Source organism: Lemur catta, chromosome 9 (assembly GCF_020740605.2).
Source record: "Lemur catta isolate mLemCat1 chromosome 9, mLemCat1.pri, whole genome shotgun sequence".
Lineage (NCBI taxonomy): Eukaryota > Metazoa > Chordata > Mammalia > Primates > Lemuridae > Lemur > Lemur catta.
In genome coordinates this window covers 50238396-50255114 of record NC_059136.1, presented here as the reverse complement: position 1 = coordinate 50255114, position 16719 = coordinate 50238396, and the positions used below count along the sequence as shown (strand labels likewise).

The 16719-nt window shown below is 42.4% G+C and overlaps 1 protein-coding gene across 5 annotated transcripts in view; it reads right to left on the bottom strand.

Annotated features, from left to right (window-relative positions):
• The window catches only part of SYBU (syntabulin), a 65971-nt gene extending 53528 nt beyond the window's left edge, over window positions 1-12443 (bottom strand). The window contains exons 1-2 of one of the 5 annotated variants that reach the window (XM_045560421.1): window positions 12239-12443; window positions 10327-10528 (exon numbers count right to left, since the gene is read on the bottom strand). In XM_045560421.1, the coding sequence (XP_045416377.1) occupies window positions 10327-10528; window positions 12239-12262 (226 nt within the window). In that variant the 5' untranslated portion in view covers window positions 12263-12443. Of the gene's footprint in view, window positions 1-10326; window positions 10532-12238 lie in introns of all 5 variants that reach the window. The other 4 variants (XM_045560420.1, XM_045560422.1, XM_045560423.1 and 1 more) reach the window with 4 other exon arrangements.
• Between the last annotated feature and the right edge of the window lie 4276 nt (window positions 12444-16719).

The window sequence follows — 16719 nt, the reverse complement described above, 5'->3', positions numbered from 1 at the left end:
TCACGTGCTTGCAACAGCAAATTATGGAGACAGGATCTTGGCAGTCCTTCTGTGAAGGGGAGCAGAGAAATGGGATGGCAGGTGCAAAGAGATAAGTGGTGGGGAGCAGCTCCTTTTTCTTGTAAAGATGTGGAGCGTATGTGCGCTGATGGAAGTGAGCTTGTCAGTAACTCAAAGGAGCACCTCTCACTAAGACATGTAACCTACATCTATAAAAAGGAAGCGGAGAGTGGAGTAATTATTTAGTGAGTCCTTTCCTTGTTTCTTGGAGACAAAATAATCATCTCACATATAAACATTCCCCGGATTTCTGAGCTATTTTGGAGCCTCGAGTGCTCCCATAAAAGTCACTCTGGTGAAGCCCTTGGCAGTAGAGGAAGACGTGGGGCCAGGTGAGGTAAGCTCCACTTCTCCTGAGGACGTGGTGCTCCCTGCGAAACAAGGGCCTAGTACTTGCTTTTCCAGCAAGTGTCAAGTTGTTTGATTTGTGTTAGCAGCCCCTGGAGGAGGAATTTGGAGGAGAAAATACCTTGTTCCAAATTTTTACTGTAGTGTGAGTAATCAATCTATCTAGACATTTTGGTGAGGGAGGAGTTGATGCTGCAATTGGGAAACAGGAGGTGCCCCTCTCACCACCAGCAGACAGGTGAGCCCTGCCATGGGGGTGGTGAATTCTGTCCAGAAAGCTTTTTATTTTTCCCATTCTTTCTTTTGTAGGGTTATGATCTTTCTAAAATAAGTGTGTTACAAATCTTTCTGACCTTCCCTCTCCTTAGTATTACGGGTTTATTTGCAGTTTCTAGGCCATGCCTTTTTAAAGGCTCAGTTATTTTATTTTATTTTTTTTTTAACTTTCCCTGGTAGGAGAAGATGGAGGAGGGAGGGAAAGAACTAGAAGGATAGGAAGGGAAGAAGAGAGAGACAGAGGGCAAGAAGCCATTTCTTAATCTGTTGAAAACCTTATGATAAGGAAACTCCAAACCACTCCAAGGACACCTGAATTATAGTTGGCTTTCTTGTAGCAATGTATGTATTTTTCCCCTTCCTTCTATGTTTTCCCACTTACAGAAGATAGTGATGATCAAGACAGATTAAGAAATAAAAATGGAAGAAATTAAGGAAAAAGCAATGCTCATTACACACTTTATACAATTGCTATATTTGAGTTTTTTCTATTTAGAAAAAAAGAACTATTTTAGATAATGTATTTGTAACACGGTTTTTACTTTTTTTAAAAAAGGAACACAGAAAGAAAATAGAGCAAAAAAATACGCTCATAAATAGTCTAATTCCTGTGACAGTCTTAAAACAAAATTCTGAATTTTGAAAGTCAGCCTTGCAGATAAAATGTCTATCCACAGAAGAATGGGTGAGTAAATGAGGGTCCTCTGTACAATGGAATACCGTGCTGTCATCATGGTGAGTAAGGGGGATTTCTTTGTGCTGACAAGCAATGACAAGTGCAGGTACTCCCTGGAACATACATCCCTTGAGGACAGGAGCCATGTCAGTATTGTTCACTGCTCTCACTCAGCTCCCAGAATAGTGCCTTGCACACAATAGGTGTTCAATAAATACCTACTTAATGAATAGAGAGGATCACAGATCAATGTAACATGATCTTACTGTGGCAACAAGCAAAATAAATCCTATAAATGTGATTATATCCACTCTGACTTATGTGTTTGCACATTTTATAATAAACAAGTTTTTACAACTTTTGAATTAAAAAATCAAAATGTAATAATTAGCATTAAAGAAAATATAATCCCCTTAAACATTCCATTATAAATAGAAGGGTAGGTTAGGATTCACTGGGTCTCAAGAATTCTGAGAGTCAGGTCAATCTCCAGTAGAGATCCTATCAGCGTGGGCCCATGGGCTCACACAAAAAACAGAGAGAATAAAGTCAGAGGCAGCTAGTGAAGGGGAAAAGCCCAGAGAAAATCCACAGTGAGCAGAGAAATGCTGAAGGATGTGGGTTTCTAGTAGGATGGAGGGAAATGCTGTTAATGATCTCAATGATGGCACAGGTGTGCATTTGGAAACTTGGTTTGGTTTCCCTGAAAAGACAGAGTAGTCAACATGAAATAACAGGCCTCCTTCTGGAGCCAGAGGAGCCTAATATCAGGCAGGGAGGCTTTGGCGCATGAAGACTATATCCAACAGTGGAAGAAGTACAGGGTCAGGAGTTGCTCTCTGCTCTGACAGAGGAGCGGTTGGTTGGATTGTGTCTTCAAGGCAGGAGACAGGCAAGTCAAGCAGCACGGGAGGTCTGTCACTGGGCCCAGGAGTCAGAAAAGTCACCTTGCAAGGCAAGAACGCCCAACAGCCTTGTATACCTGAAGGGTACCAAGGAGATAGGGACTTTCTCAGAATAAGAACCACCTGGAGGGTGGGGTGGCAGCCAGTGTCAAGTCAAACTCTTGGGAAAGATGAGTATGTGGCCTGTGCTAATACCTTCTTGATTGTAATATGGACTGCTGTTTTTTCTGATGGCTTGCATGACTGAGAAATGACAATTAAGGAAGACTGTCCTCCTCACTGTTCCCTAAATATGCCCTGCACTTTTAGAACTGTATGGTTTTATACTCAATCTGTCTGCCATATCTTGCTCTGCTTCTCAAACTCCTATACAGCCTTTAAAACCCTGCATATGTGCCAACTATTGAATGGAGAATTTTCTGTTTTTCTTAGCAAGAGATCTCTCTTCTAGCTATCCGCAACTCTGGGGTCATGGTTCTACGATGGAGCTTATTCTTTTTGACACTAAAAGATGCTGAACTCCTCAGGAGAGGAATGTTTCCTTCATTTAACAAAGCTGTTGAGTACTAAGTACATTTCTATTAATAGTTGTTTTATGAAGATAGTCCCCTGCTCTCAATATATTTTATTCAATGAATGAATTCTTCACTTGTCCTGTTCTCATGATGCCTTCCACCAAATTCCAATAAATACTCACTAAGCAACTGCTATGAGTCAGGTGTAGTGCAAGGGACTCTATTGTTCCTGCCTTCAGAAGGCTTTCAGTCTACTGGGGAGTCAGGTACCTAAATAAGAAATTTTAAAACCAGGTCATGTGGTATGACAGAGGAAGCATGAAGAAGGGGCCCATAATCTGGACTTTGAAATGTATCTTTCAACTTCCTACTCTGACCTATAAATATACTTATTTATATTCACATCCAGCCTTATTTTGTTTCTTTTAATTTGTGTGTCTCTTTTGTTCTACCCCATCTTGTTACAGTTATCACTTCTCCACTATTTTTAATTTCTGTCTCAGTCTTCCTGTTTTTCCTTTATTGTCTGTTTCCCCTCAGTCTAAAAACTTTATCAAATACCTATTGTTTGATAAACACCTAATTTTCACTGTAAATGCAACATGTGTTTTCATTTTATTTTCCTTTGCCCATTGCAGTTAAGCTTTTTTAAAAAATTGTCTACACCTTCTCTATTGGTCACCTCTCACTCATATCCCAGCCCGATGCAATTTGGATCCCATCCACCCCACCCCACCACCAATTTTCTCCAATTGTTTTTGCCCAAGATCACTGATAACCTAATGAGTGGCCTGATCCTTGAACCCTATTTAGTGCACATTTTACTTAATCTTGCTGTGACATCTGAGTCTCTTGGCTACTTTCATTTCAAAATTCTCTCTTCGTTTGGGATTGGAGACATTGTCACACCTGGTGCTCTCCCTTCTTCTCTAATGCTCATTCTCAGGTGTCTTAGCTTCCTTTTTCTGCCTAGTCCTGTTATACCCCAAGCTCTCTCCTTGGTCCTCTTTCTCCTCCATGCACACCCCTCTCATGATGTTATCCACTCCCTTGACTTCAGTGGCCATCACCTTGGAATTTTCTTGGGGGCTCCAGACTTTTGTCTCAAATGCAACAAAACCTAAACTGAACTAATTAATTAAGTTGACTTACTCTCCCCGGTCTTGCTATTCCACTCATGTTCATCCAGTGGAAATCTAGACACAGTCTCTTCCTTCACCTTCTATGTGCAACTGGTGATTAGGATCATCTGTTCCAGCCCCAAACTTCACACGGGTTTCATCAAACTTCATGTAGATCGTCCCCGTGGCCTTCAAACCAGGCAGGCTCCTCACCATCATTCCTGCCATCCCCGACCCACTGTTCAACACATAAACAGAAAAATCTTTCTAAAGTGTAAATCTAGCCATAACTCTTCCTTGCTGAAAAGCCTTCATTGGCTCTGAAAGATCTTTAGAAATTGCAAAATGGCAGTCCATGAGCCATATTCAGCTATGTTTGCATGTTATTTGGTCCAGAGTTAGGTAAAAAGCTGAATTTTTAAAATTCTGAGTACCTTTAAGCAGTGGCACACACCGCCCAGTTCTAGAGTTCCCGCTCTTGTCTTCCATCCAGCTGGCTTCACCCTTCACATTACTGGCCTAGTCCCCGTATGAACCCTTGATCTCATGGATCGAGTTCCGAGTTCCGAGCATGGCATAGAAAGCCTTTCATGTTCTGGCCCCACCTGCTTTTCTATCTCATTTCATGCTTTTAACTCAGGTCCGCTGTTCCCAAGGCTCATGTTTATCTACTACATCACGCTAATTAACATTACTTGTTTGCATCCTTGGCCTTATGAAATGTGAGAGGCCAACGTAGATAAAAAAAAAAAATGAGCAAGGAACTCAAATTACAATGCAGGGGTGTGTGTGGAGTGGGTGTCAGTAAAGGAGATAGGGACACAAAACAAGTGAGTGAAGATAGCAGTGTGGGAATCACATCCAGATGGGATTACTTGTTATCCCATTTATTTCATTGTCAGGGTTGAGGCAGTAAAACAATTGATTTTTCCAATCTCTGTGTTTTATTCATCTTTGTAGCCTGAGTACAATTTCTGATCCTTAACAGGCATTTACTAGATGCTTATTGGATAAATATATTTTGGTGGAAGCTTTCAAAAAGCTGAATGTCCTGCTACTCCTGGACCTCAGTTTCTCTTTTTTTCTGCCTCTTTTACTGTATCCACTGGGTGTTCACAGTACTTTCTTAGTGCAGTCAGTATACACACTTTCAGTATACTCCAAATCATCCAATACCAAAGAAAGAAAATGCAAAATAATAAAAATTATGGATAGAGGTAGTAAATTCAGAGAGAGGATTATACAGGAAAATAAAGAAAGGAAATGCTTTCTCCTTTCCCTTACTGTTCTACCATTTGAACACAAGTTAAACCCATTATGTAGAGATAAATAATATTACTGCTAAGACTAATGACATCGGACTTGTAAATATGCAGTCAGAAGCTATAATTTCCAGGTGATGCCACATCCACCTTGCCCCACAGCCACTGGTTTAAACAGCCTGGCTGGCCATCACTTTTACCATCTTTGATTCTTGCTCATCTTGGGATGCCACTTTGGGCATGCCCCTTAAACTGCACATAGAAAATAACCCAAACACACACAGACCACAAGGCAGTGAGGCTTAGCCTTTGGTATGCGTAAGAATCACCTGGAAAGCCTGCAAAATACAGATTCTTTAGCTCTCCCATCCCAAGGTGATAGGTTTGGGGTGTGGCCAACTTATCTACCGTTTAAACAAGTTTTACTGAGGATTCTAAAGTAGGCAAACGCCATGCTCTGAAATTGGGAAGCACTGTCATAAAGATGAGTGGTTTAGAACATAAAAGATTTTTAGTTTAAGTACCTTAATTTGCTTTCAGTCAAGGTCCAATTCCATCATGATTACTTTTCACAGTCCCCACTGCTAAGAATTTTTTTAATCAAATGGCAAAAATTTTACTCTTGTCCTAACTGCAGTTACCACATTCTCAAAAATAAATGCTGCCTATATACCCTTTATTTGTAACTTATTTCATTAGGTACATATTTCTGAGGCTGAGGCAGCTAAGCATTTGAAACATTTATTGTACAACAGTGCCTAGGTCCCATACTCATTAAAGTGATACTAAATTCTTAGGGTATTTGTTTTTTAATTCACAGCAGGCTGGCAGTCATTCAATTATAGTATAATTTGGTACTGCAGCTCACTTCACTTTAAGCAGTTCATCTCAATTCTAATCATTATGTTCAAAGGTTTACTGTATCCAGATGCCAAGTTTCCTCAACTGCACAAAAGCATAGCAGAAATATTTCTGTTTGGCAAGGCTGGCAAATTTTTGGAGGCATTGTCATGCCTCGGCAGGGCACTCTAGTCAGGTTATAATTTGCCTTAATTGTTCTTCCCACAAACAGCAACAATGATTACCTCTAGGTCACTGGCATTCAAAGAAAGATTTCTTCCCAGACACTGTAAATAGCAAGATATTTTCAGCAAAATCCTTACTTGGGATTACACTGCAAAGAATCTCAGATTCTGACCATTTTTCTTTAAATTGATCTGGACTTGTTTTTTTAGTGTGTTAATTCACAAAGTTGTCCATGTATTTGTGTGTGCACATTAGAAACATGGAAATAACTCAGAGAAATTACTGGTCTATAAAACAACCAGTGTTCTATATGCATAATTTGTTCCACCTGCCATGTTTACAAGGCACCCAAGGAGAACTAAGCTTAAATCCCAGCAATCCATCTGCCTCCCAGTTCTAAGGGGGTAATTATTGTCTCAACTAAGCAAACAGGAATGCACAGCGTGCTACTAACCATGTCAGGTGACTGACGTATGTGCCTGACATATTTACCCAGGCCATCAGCTTTTCTAATAGTGGCTAGAGTCATGATACTAGGATGAACATGATTCACTACTAACAGCAAATGGGAAGAAAAATGGACAGAGGCCTAGATTCGATGGGCCATACCTAGAATACAAACTGAAAATGTGGTTACCACTTCTCATGGGCATGTTAAAAATAAGAAACATGGAAGAAAAATAGGGTGACTTTATCCCCAAAACACTGGTTTAAACAAAAAAAAAAACACTGACTTAAAAAAAAGAGGGGACATGAAAGAAGACATCTGGTTTCTATTAACTTATCTTAGCTGTATTTCCTTATGTATTCTTTAAATAAAGCATTAATTTTTACTAAGAACGTACAATGTTCTACTTGCTGTACACACAAAATGGGGCTTATCCTCCAGTATAAACCTATCTCCAACTAAGGTCACAGCAACCAAGACTGATTACAAACTGGAAGGAATAGGCCGTTTTAACACTAGAATGATATCCAAGTACAAAAACACTCATGTGCTGAAATGCACAAAACACATGCAGATCTTCAAAGATATTCTGCGAATAAAAAGCTATTAAAAGAAGGGCTCTTTGGGGACACACCCCAAATGAATTGCAAAAGGTCACACACAACTCCTTCCCTCTGAAATGAGGTAGACACAACATACAAATTAGCATATAGAATATCAAGTCATTAAATGTTCCTTGCCAAGGCTCCCACGGGAGGACAGAAGGGAGGCAGTAGAATGGGGAGGGAAAAGGGAAAATGGGTAACAATGGACAGGTCACTTTGGAAATATTTCCAGTCTTTTAATTGCACAGATCAGTAAAATTCTAAGAAAAACATGGGGGTGGGGGTAGAGGAAACATCAATGTTGAGCTGTCATTTATTTTGCCAAAGTATAACCACTATCTACTAACATGGATTTCTGTTTTAATACAAATTATAGACAAGCCAGACTCTCAAAATAAAGGATCTATATTAAGTAAATTTATGTAAGTTCACTACATTACTGTTCTTTTAAAAAAATGAATATTTTAGAACATATGATGCTCTTCACATTTAATGTCATTGACACAGATTTGGTGAAAGAGTCTCTAGTTTGCAGTTCTGAAAATGTAATTTTCCAATTAAATTTCCTTATGTTTGAGGTAATATTTTCCTCTATAATTTCATTACCAGATTGTAAGAATTCCCCTAACTAGGCATATCCCCTTTCACATTAGTGAATGTGATGACTTCTAATGAAGACTAAGTTAATGCAGAATGATTACTGTAAGGTTATAAAGCTGTGGTGACAACAGAAACCTCTAAATTGTTTTAATTTCTTCCTGGCAAAGGATGGCCATTTTTAATGTTTGTAGGTACCTTGTTCTTTGACTTAACTGCCAAGATTAAGCAACAAACACATATTCTGGCCTCAGTGTTAACAGTGGGTAGATTAAAACCAGCTCTTCCCCTGCTGGTTGGACATGTTTGACATTCTCTACCTCACTGCCTGCAGCAGTAACGCTCCCTATAGTACCAAACCCATTTATTTTCCACCCACCAACTGACCTCCTAAAGCATCATTAACATGCCCCCAAAGGCCTTGCTGCTGTCAATTTTAGTCAAAACAACACTCTTGAAAGCCTTCATAGGGTTTATCAGAGTCCTGTAGGAAAGGAATGCAAGGAAGGGAAAGGCATCAGACCCAAACCTTGGGGAATCGCCAAGACAGGAAGATGAAAGAGAGATGAGGGAGAGGCCCCAGAATGGAGGAAATCCTATCTGGAGACAGGGCTGGAAAGATTGAAAGGTTGTTTAGAGACACCCATAATTATCTGCTTCTGCCACTCAATTTTCAGCTAGTTAACGGCAAAAGGATCAATATCTACTTTCGATTTTCATGTACAGCATTATGGCCTTAGTGGGAGACAGGTCTCTTGGGAAGGAGGGATGATTCATGACCAAAATTAATAATTGTATGGGTTTGCCTTCAGATCTTCTAAAACATATCTGGGGTTTTTCTTTTGACCAACTTCTTTTTTTTTTTTTTTTTTTCTGATAACACTACTCACTCCAAAGTCAGTCATGGAGAAACTGATTACGTGGAGAAAATATCAGGAACACATGCGGAATTGAGTCATGTAAACAAAGCCGTGTCAGTTTGAAATGATGTCCCCAGAGCTCATCCACACTCACCAGAGTGAGCCCTGAGCTGCAAAATGGAGTTAAAGTGAACACCATTACATTCTGCAACACGACCCTAGGTTCTAGGAATCTTAACTACTCTGGCTTCTCAGTTATCCTTTTGTTTTCTTCTTGGGAAAGTATTAAGCAAACCATCAGTGGGTTTCCATTTTAAACTAGATTCATATCATTCAAATGGCAAGAAATAAGTTTTAAAACATAATATTTTCATAGAATTTTTTTTTCAGAACCAAGCAGAGAATTTGAGGTTTTCTAGGGAAGAAACAGAAAAATAGGCAGCACAGTATTTCTAACATACAACTTATGTATAGGGTGGAATTATTTTATGAAAATATGTGATAAATCCAAAGCTGCATTTATAAAATCCTGGAAAAATGTAGTTGTCAACACTAAATGAAATGGAATGTTGCATCCTGCTAAATTAGATCATAGCATCTTGATTCATGTGTCCCTTCTCGTACATGTGTTCATCTTCAAATTACATGGTCCCTAAATAAGTTCTTAAAAAAAATATCTACTATGAAACATTTGTGACTAATCATAAGATGGTAACTCACTTAAACTTTACCCAAATTCCTAATACTTCTCAAAGAATACAAGTCCTTCTAAGTCATGTGCTTCAGTAGGATTAACAGGATCTGTGAAGAAACAATGGTGGCACCTTCAAGGAGCTATGAAGTAATGTGTGCCCTTACCAAATACACTCACAACTTTAAGGAAACTTCCTTAATCATGTGCCAAAACTGACATCCATAGTTAATCATATGAAGAACCATTCTTTATTAAGCACCTCTCTATAAGACAGGCACTGTGCTAAGAGTACATTTGGTGACATGGGCTCATTTAACTCCACAGCAACTCTACAAGGTAGGTGTTAACATCCCATTTTATGGAAGTAACAACTGAAGCTTAAGGAGGTTAAGCAACTAGCCCAAGGTCATGCAGTATGTAAGTGGTGCAAGGGCCAGGGATTCTAGCCCTTCCTGTGATTAGGCCTGGCAGGTCACAAAGCCTGTGTTCTTCCCTACTAAACTATAAGGCCAGGACAGCCTTGGGATAGAACTCTCCTTGACTTTGGCCTCATTTGTTAGGAGTTCCTTCATCTTTGGGGAATCCCACAATCAGAAGTACACAAGCTTATAGAGGTTGCTAGTACAAAACTCAATCTAATATTTTTTTCTAGATTTGACAAACACATATTTAAACAATCATAAAAATAAAAAGTTAGATTTTACATTCTAAATTATAAAACAGAATAACATATGAAAACAGGTATGAAATTCCACTGGGTCGAACCATATGAAACTGCTGTATTTGTAGGCCAAAAAGGTACAACTTTATACAACTCATCCTAATAGTAGAAGTCTAGTTCTAGGCTATAGGGGGCCCAGTCCAGGCCCCTTAACAATGCGCTTACAGTGCACACATTGCATGTCTCTGGTGGCTTCCCGGGGGGTACTGTACCTGAGCAGAAGCTGTTGCTGCTAATGGTCCTCGCTGAGCGCCCAGAGCTGCTGGGGTTGAATTCTCTGCTCTCTTCCTCAGAGAAGGGAGACTCAGAGGCTGGGGACACTTTGTGCTGTTGCTGGGGCAGATGGGGCCGAAGAATCAATCGCGGAATTCGGCTTCGGGAAATCTCCTTCTCATGATGCTGCACTCTCTGCTGCTTCTCAAAATTGGACATCAAAAAGAAAACAAAAGGAGACTTGTTTCCCCCTCTGAACTCCTGCCTGCTCCTTCAAGGATCAGTTTATAAGAAATCACATGTCTGAATATTCAATCTTCACAGAATAGTCCTTCTTATCGCAGTTGCTGAAATGAGTTTCAAAACTCTTCCACTGAGCTCACCGTTCTAATCTACTGAACACACACACACACACACACACACACACACACACACACACACACACACTCCTTCACCCACTAGCTGGAAGGCCACCCCACTCCCCCACGCGATTCCTGACTCACCTTCCCACTCTGGTTTTTTCTATCACATTCAAGCTTTCAGCTCTCAAAGGTTCTTTATTACTCACAACACCCTCCAGCTTATTACTTGATTTCTTTTAGACTTCCATTCGCTTTTCCTGAATTAGCTGTGACAATTTGACTTCTGTTTTCTTGTCTCCTCATAAAGTAGATCCCTATACTTGGGGCAATTCTTTCCTGATAGATCACACACACTTCTCTTTAGAATCCCTCCTCTTCCGAACAGGATCTTAATTATTCATTAATATCCTGGTACACAAGGCTTGTTGCCAACAGAAAAGCAAACACAAATCCAATACTCGGGAAGATGGCTCCACCTTTTATATCAGGTTTAGCTTTTGTTTTCCTTACAGGACACCCATGAGAAGAGATTTTTCTGTTTCTCCTTAAAAATACAGCATTAAATGCCTTTTTAAAAATGCACACAAAATAATATTTTGACAATGTTTTTCAAAGTATACAGTGTTTTTGCAACCATTATCTCATTTGGTCTTTACACGTTAGCTTGTAACACAGAGAGGACATTCATTCATGTCCCTATTTACAGATGAGGAAACTAAGGCTAAAAGAGGCAAAGATGCTTAGGCAAGACTGCATGTCATCTAGAAATAGAACGAGCTGGAAATCGAGTGCTTTTCAGCATCACCACTAGCCTGCCTTAAAATGGATTCCTAGGAGGAGCTTTTTGCAAAAATCCCAGTGCTCTAACCTCTGCAATTGAAAAAGGGCTTGGGCTTGCTTAGGTAACAGACACCATTTCACAACATGACCTCCTGCTCATTACCACTGACTTACCAGGAGGGGTCACGGCCAAAGTAAACACCTCTGGGCAGCTCACACACAGCAGGAATTGAGAAGAAAACCCCAGCCCTAGGGAACTTCTGAGGTCCCTCAGGCATCCGCCCTATCCAGGGTCCGCAAACCACACCCGGGCTCTGCATCTGTCCCGCACATCTGTCCCCCAGCAGGCAGCACACGTCAGCCCCTCCGCTGGACACACTGCAGCCCCGAGCCAACGCGGGGTCACTGACACGCTGGAGTCCTTATGTCTCGGTCACGAATACATCAAATTCCTTTTATTCACATCACACAGGGAAGCGACTGCAATCTACACTCCAACCCCCCAGTTTCAGGAGATTGGATTAACCCTCCAAAGTCAATCTTTTTAATCCTTATGTCAATCTCCGAAATCTCTTCTTTCCCCCGGTACCACTTTCCCATCTCCTGGATCTCGTCGCCGAAGCACGCTGCCTCTCTGCCTTCCCCGCGTCCCCACTGCCTCCTTCTCCCTCTTCGCCCGACTCCAAACGTCAGCCCTCCGGCCCGCACCTGGCCCGCGTCCGGCCCCCTGCCCTCTCCCTCCGGCGCCCGCAGGACGAGCCCTCCTTACCTTGTTCTCGCGGAGGGGCCCCATCACGCCGCTGCCCGCCGGCTCCTCGCGCCGCCGCGGCCGCCGTCCAGGGGGAGGCACCTGCGGGCAGGGGCGAGGACACTGCGCTGAGCCGGCGCGGGCTGCGGGCTGCGGGCGGCGGCTGCTGCGGGTCCCACGCGCCGCCGCCGCGGCCGCCGTTCGCGCTCGACTCCCGGGGCGCGCCCGGCCCCGCCCCGCCCCGCCCCGGCCGGACACGTGGTGCCCCGGCGGCCCGTGTCCACCCCCGCGGCCGCTCCCGGGGCGCCTCCCCACGACCTCCCTCACCTGCGCGACCCGCCGGGGGCAGGCGGGCATTGGCGGCATTTGCAGCCCAGGGGCGCCCCCACCCTCTTTTTATAACACTTGGTCTAGGGTTTGCAGGGGGTGCGCGCTGGGTGGAGAGACTTAGAAAAGCTGCGACATCTCTGAAAGTCAAAATGGAGAAAGAAGGAAAGTTTTCCCTTCGCGGCTCCTCCTTGGCCGGTCGGTTTTAAGTCAACACACGGCGCTCCATAGTCACCTCGTCTGACAGTGGCGAGCGGTCACCCTCCTCCCGGCCCGCAGCCAAGCCAATGCTGCAGGACTGACAGCGTACTGGTTCTGGGATCTCACAGGCTGCAACCGATTCTGCTTGGGCGGTTTGCATCAGAAGGGCCTTCAGCTGGCAGCGCAGCGCCACGCCGCAGGAAAGAACGGGGAGGAGCGCTCTCCGCCCTCGGGAAGCCGGGCGCTGCGGGGCGACAGCAGCCTTGCCCCCAGCTCTGCCCCGCAGCCGCCCGGGCGCCCGGATCAGCCCAGGCACGCTGCGAGGGGAAGGGCGCCGCACTTGAACTCAGAAAACCGAGTTCCAGCCAGCACTGCAGTCCCTTCAAGCTGAGTGCCTTTATGCCTAAAGTTCTTGTCCCTTCTGAACGTCAAGTTTATCCTTGTTAAATTGAGGGATGATAATAATACCTACCTCAAGGACAGCTGTGAGGATTAGATGAGGAAAAGAAAACAGCTGTACCAGCTGATTGAACAGTACTTTCCAAAGGGCAGTTAAATCAGATCCAGGAGGTCCTTTCAATATTTACTGATGCATTTTACACGACAGGCTGAAAAAGCTTTCGTGATGCAGACAAATCTGTTTTACAAAGCTCGAAAACCTGTCCAACTGAGGATGTAAAATAGGGATCATCCCCTGGGCCAGGGGCATTGATTTATTACACATGCTAATCTTACCTGGTGATGGACTTCAGCATGTATAATGACTTACATACCCTCTGTTCAGAACTGGAGAATATCCTAAATAGCAGTGTGGCTGGTGAACAGTCTGATCCTTATGCCCTACTTTCCCACATGGCAGGACTGTGATCCTTGAAAATTGGATTTGAACCTCCACCATCCCAATTTGCCTGCCCTCCAAACAGCAATTCTCTGACTGCTCAATTTTCAAGTTTAGGAATGTATGTTGTGAGTCTAGAGAGAGCCTGAAGTCAGAGGATTAGTGGAATCAATTTGCCTTCTTCCTGTAACCCCAAAAGAGATCTTACTCCATAAATCTTTTCCATCTACTTAGCTCTTTTAAGCAGGGGGGTTGGTAATCTCAGGATTCTTTATTTGGGAAGAAGAGATGGTTAAATCATACTTTCTACACCCACAGCTGTCTCAAATGTGGACCTCAGGAAAGTAATAGCCCGGGAGGATTCTTACAACCTATTATGTCTAAAATTATAAGCCTGGGGCCACATACTGTGAAATAGAAACAAACTATTAAAGTCAAAATATGCTTCTGAGTTTCCTACTGAGAACTAAGAATGGGACCTACTAACAGAACACCCTCTACTGAATTATCCAAGTTAGAACCTCAGAGTCATTCTTGACTTCCTCTCGCTCACCTGACCACATCCATGGCATAAACCACCAAGTGATGTCCATGCTCCCTTGCTAATAAATGTCTTTACTCTGATTACTTCTGTCCACTGTTCATCTCCATTATCTTCATTTAGAGTGTAAACCACAGTCACCCTAGATTATTGCAATAGTGGTCTGACTAAAGTTGTCTTCTAATCTTGCATCATATTCCTTTCTCACTAGTTTTTCCAATTTTTCCACAAGGCCTTTCTGAAAGGTTAAATCAAGTCACGCTTCTCCATTAAAACTCGCTAATGACTTCCCAGTTGTTCTCCAGGTAATATTCAAACTCCTTCATGCACAAAAGCTTCCCTGATCTGGCTGCCTTGTTTACCTCTCCAGTCTTATTTCTTGCTACTCCTCTTCCATAGATACTCCCTTCTCTCCCTAACCCCCCCTTCACCTGCCACCCTCCCCCACATACACATGAATACTTCTCAAACTGTAGCACTTACAGGTCTCTGGAGGTTTCCTGTTCTCTTTTTCCTCTAAACTATTGCACATGCTGGTCCCTCTGCCTACAGCATGTCTTATTCCCCATTCACCCATCTTCCTCAACTCCTAAAGATATATTAAGTTTCATTTTAAAAAAGCTTCCTCCAGTAAACCTCCCCTGATACTTCCAGGACACTTGTATTTACCCCCAGGAGAGCTGTTATGATCATGTCAGAATTCCCCATTTACTTGTTTGTGTTCACCAAGGATTGTAGGCAGAGCCTAGTACAACTCCTGTCACACAGTAGGCACCAATACAAATGAATGAATGCATTAACGAATGAGTTCTATAACCTCGTAAGGGAGTCATCAGTACAGGATCAAGAACATAGATAAAACTTGTTTTGTAAATGACTCAGACAAAGCTGCCTCTAATATGTCTTTGTATTTGATGATGGGGTGTGTGCCTAAAAAATCCAACGTATGTTCAGTGACAGCTTTTACTGCAGAAGAGCAGGCACTGTGAGGCTTGTGCAGTAGCCTTGTTGTCACCATAGCAACCTTGCCACGGGAAAGGCTGATGATTTAGTGTTCAGATGCCTCTTAGCTCTGTACTTTTGGAACCCAAGCCTGTTTTTCTGCTGTTCTAAAAGGCAAGTTTTACAAATGATATCTATGCTGCCTTTAATTTCATTCAATTGTTTCTCATGTCATTAGGAGAAATGTCTCATAACATTTGGATTATACCATCAAAGACATATAACCTAATACAGCATAAAATAGTCATCTTTCATCTGCTTTAAAATATTCTTATGCATTATTTTCATTTTTCTACTTAAATACTTATTTTATTGCCTTGTTTTGTACTTTTGTAGCTTTTCCCTTAAAAATGAATGTATTGCTGGCTTTTAGAAAACATCAACAGCTTTAGGATTGAATGCTTAAAGATTATAAATAATATACTTGTCTAGGTCTGGCAAGAAACAGAGGAGATGGGGGGAAAGGAATGTCTTTATATAAATATGCCCCAAAGCTGGGATAAATTATTTGGTTGTTTATGTTAAATTTGTAATTAAATAATTCATTCCTCCCCTATGCACAAAACTTTATATTTTCAGAGCTCTTTCACATATATAATCTTATTCAAACCTCACAAAAATCCTGTGAGGTTTATGTGGCCAATCCTTGAAATCAGATAAGTGATAAAGGACAGGTTTTTATTGATAGGAACCTCCCCCCACCACCCCCAGACTGCAAACTTCACAGAAACGACAATATAAATACACTGCCGAAGAGAAAACATCTGCACCATCCAGCCAAGACACATCACGGTCCCCACATCCACTCTTCCTGACACCTCACCTGTGTTTGCTTTCTTGGACTCAATCAGGGCTGACAAAGCACCATCTCCTAATCCTATCAGCTGTGCGAGCAAGCGCTGCTGTCTCTCTCAGTGACCCGATGTTGGGTGATCTGCACAGCAACAAGGAGCAGCTGACGTGCTTCAGAACACGTCATGTGGAAAAGAAACTGCATTCTGGGGCATCCTGGGATTTTTTTTTTTGTGGGGGGGTGGAGACCCATATTTTTCTTATCAGGGAGAAAGCTGCCTGTTTTCCCATAAAAGCCTGTGAGAGAGTGATCAACCCTCCTCTTATCGTATGTGCGTTATTGTTGCTATATGGTTAAAGTATTTTAATGTTGTAAAACTGTAATGACTAGGATTATGCAAGATCACTCCCTGAGGAGGAGGCCCAGAGGGTACTTGGGGTAGTGAGGGCAGTGGGTAACCTGAGGCAGGGCCAGCTCAAACATTCCCTGGGTTCAGAGTATGTCAATTATCTCTCCTCAGCAAATGAATATTTGTCAGAGGCATCTCTCAGTGAAGAACAGGAATTAAGGCCAAGCCCAGGTGAAGAGGCAGAGGTTGGAGTCTGGGAGCTTTGAAGGATGGTAAAGATATAGTCCTCTGCTTGCCTGGTGATGGAACAGACATAAGATAGTCTCCCCGAAAAATGCTGTCTGCTGTTAGTGGCCTTTTGTCCATCTGTGAGGATAGGGTAAGATACTAGTCAAAAACATAGGTACAGTGATTATATTAAGCAAAATGGGGACACACGGTTGGACAAGTA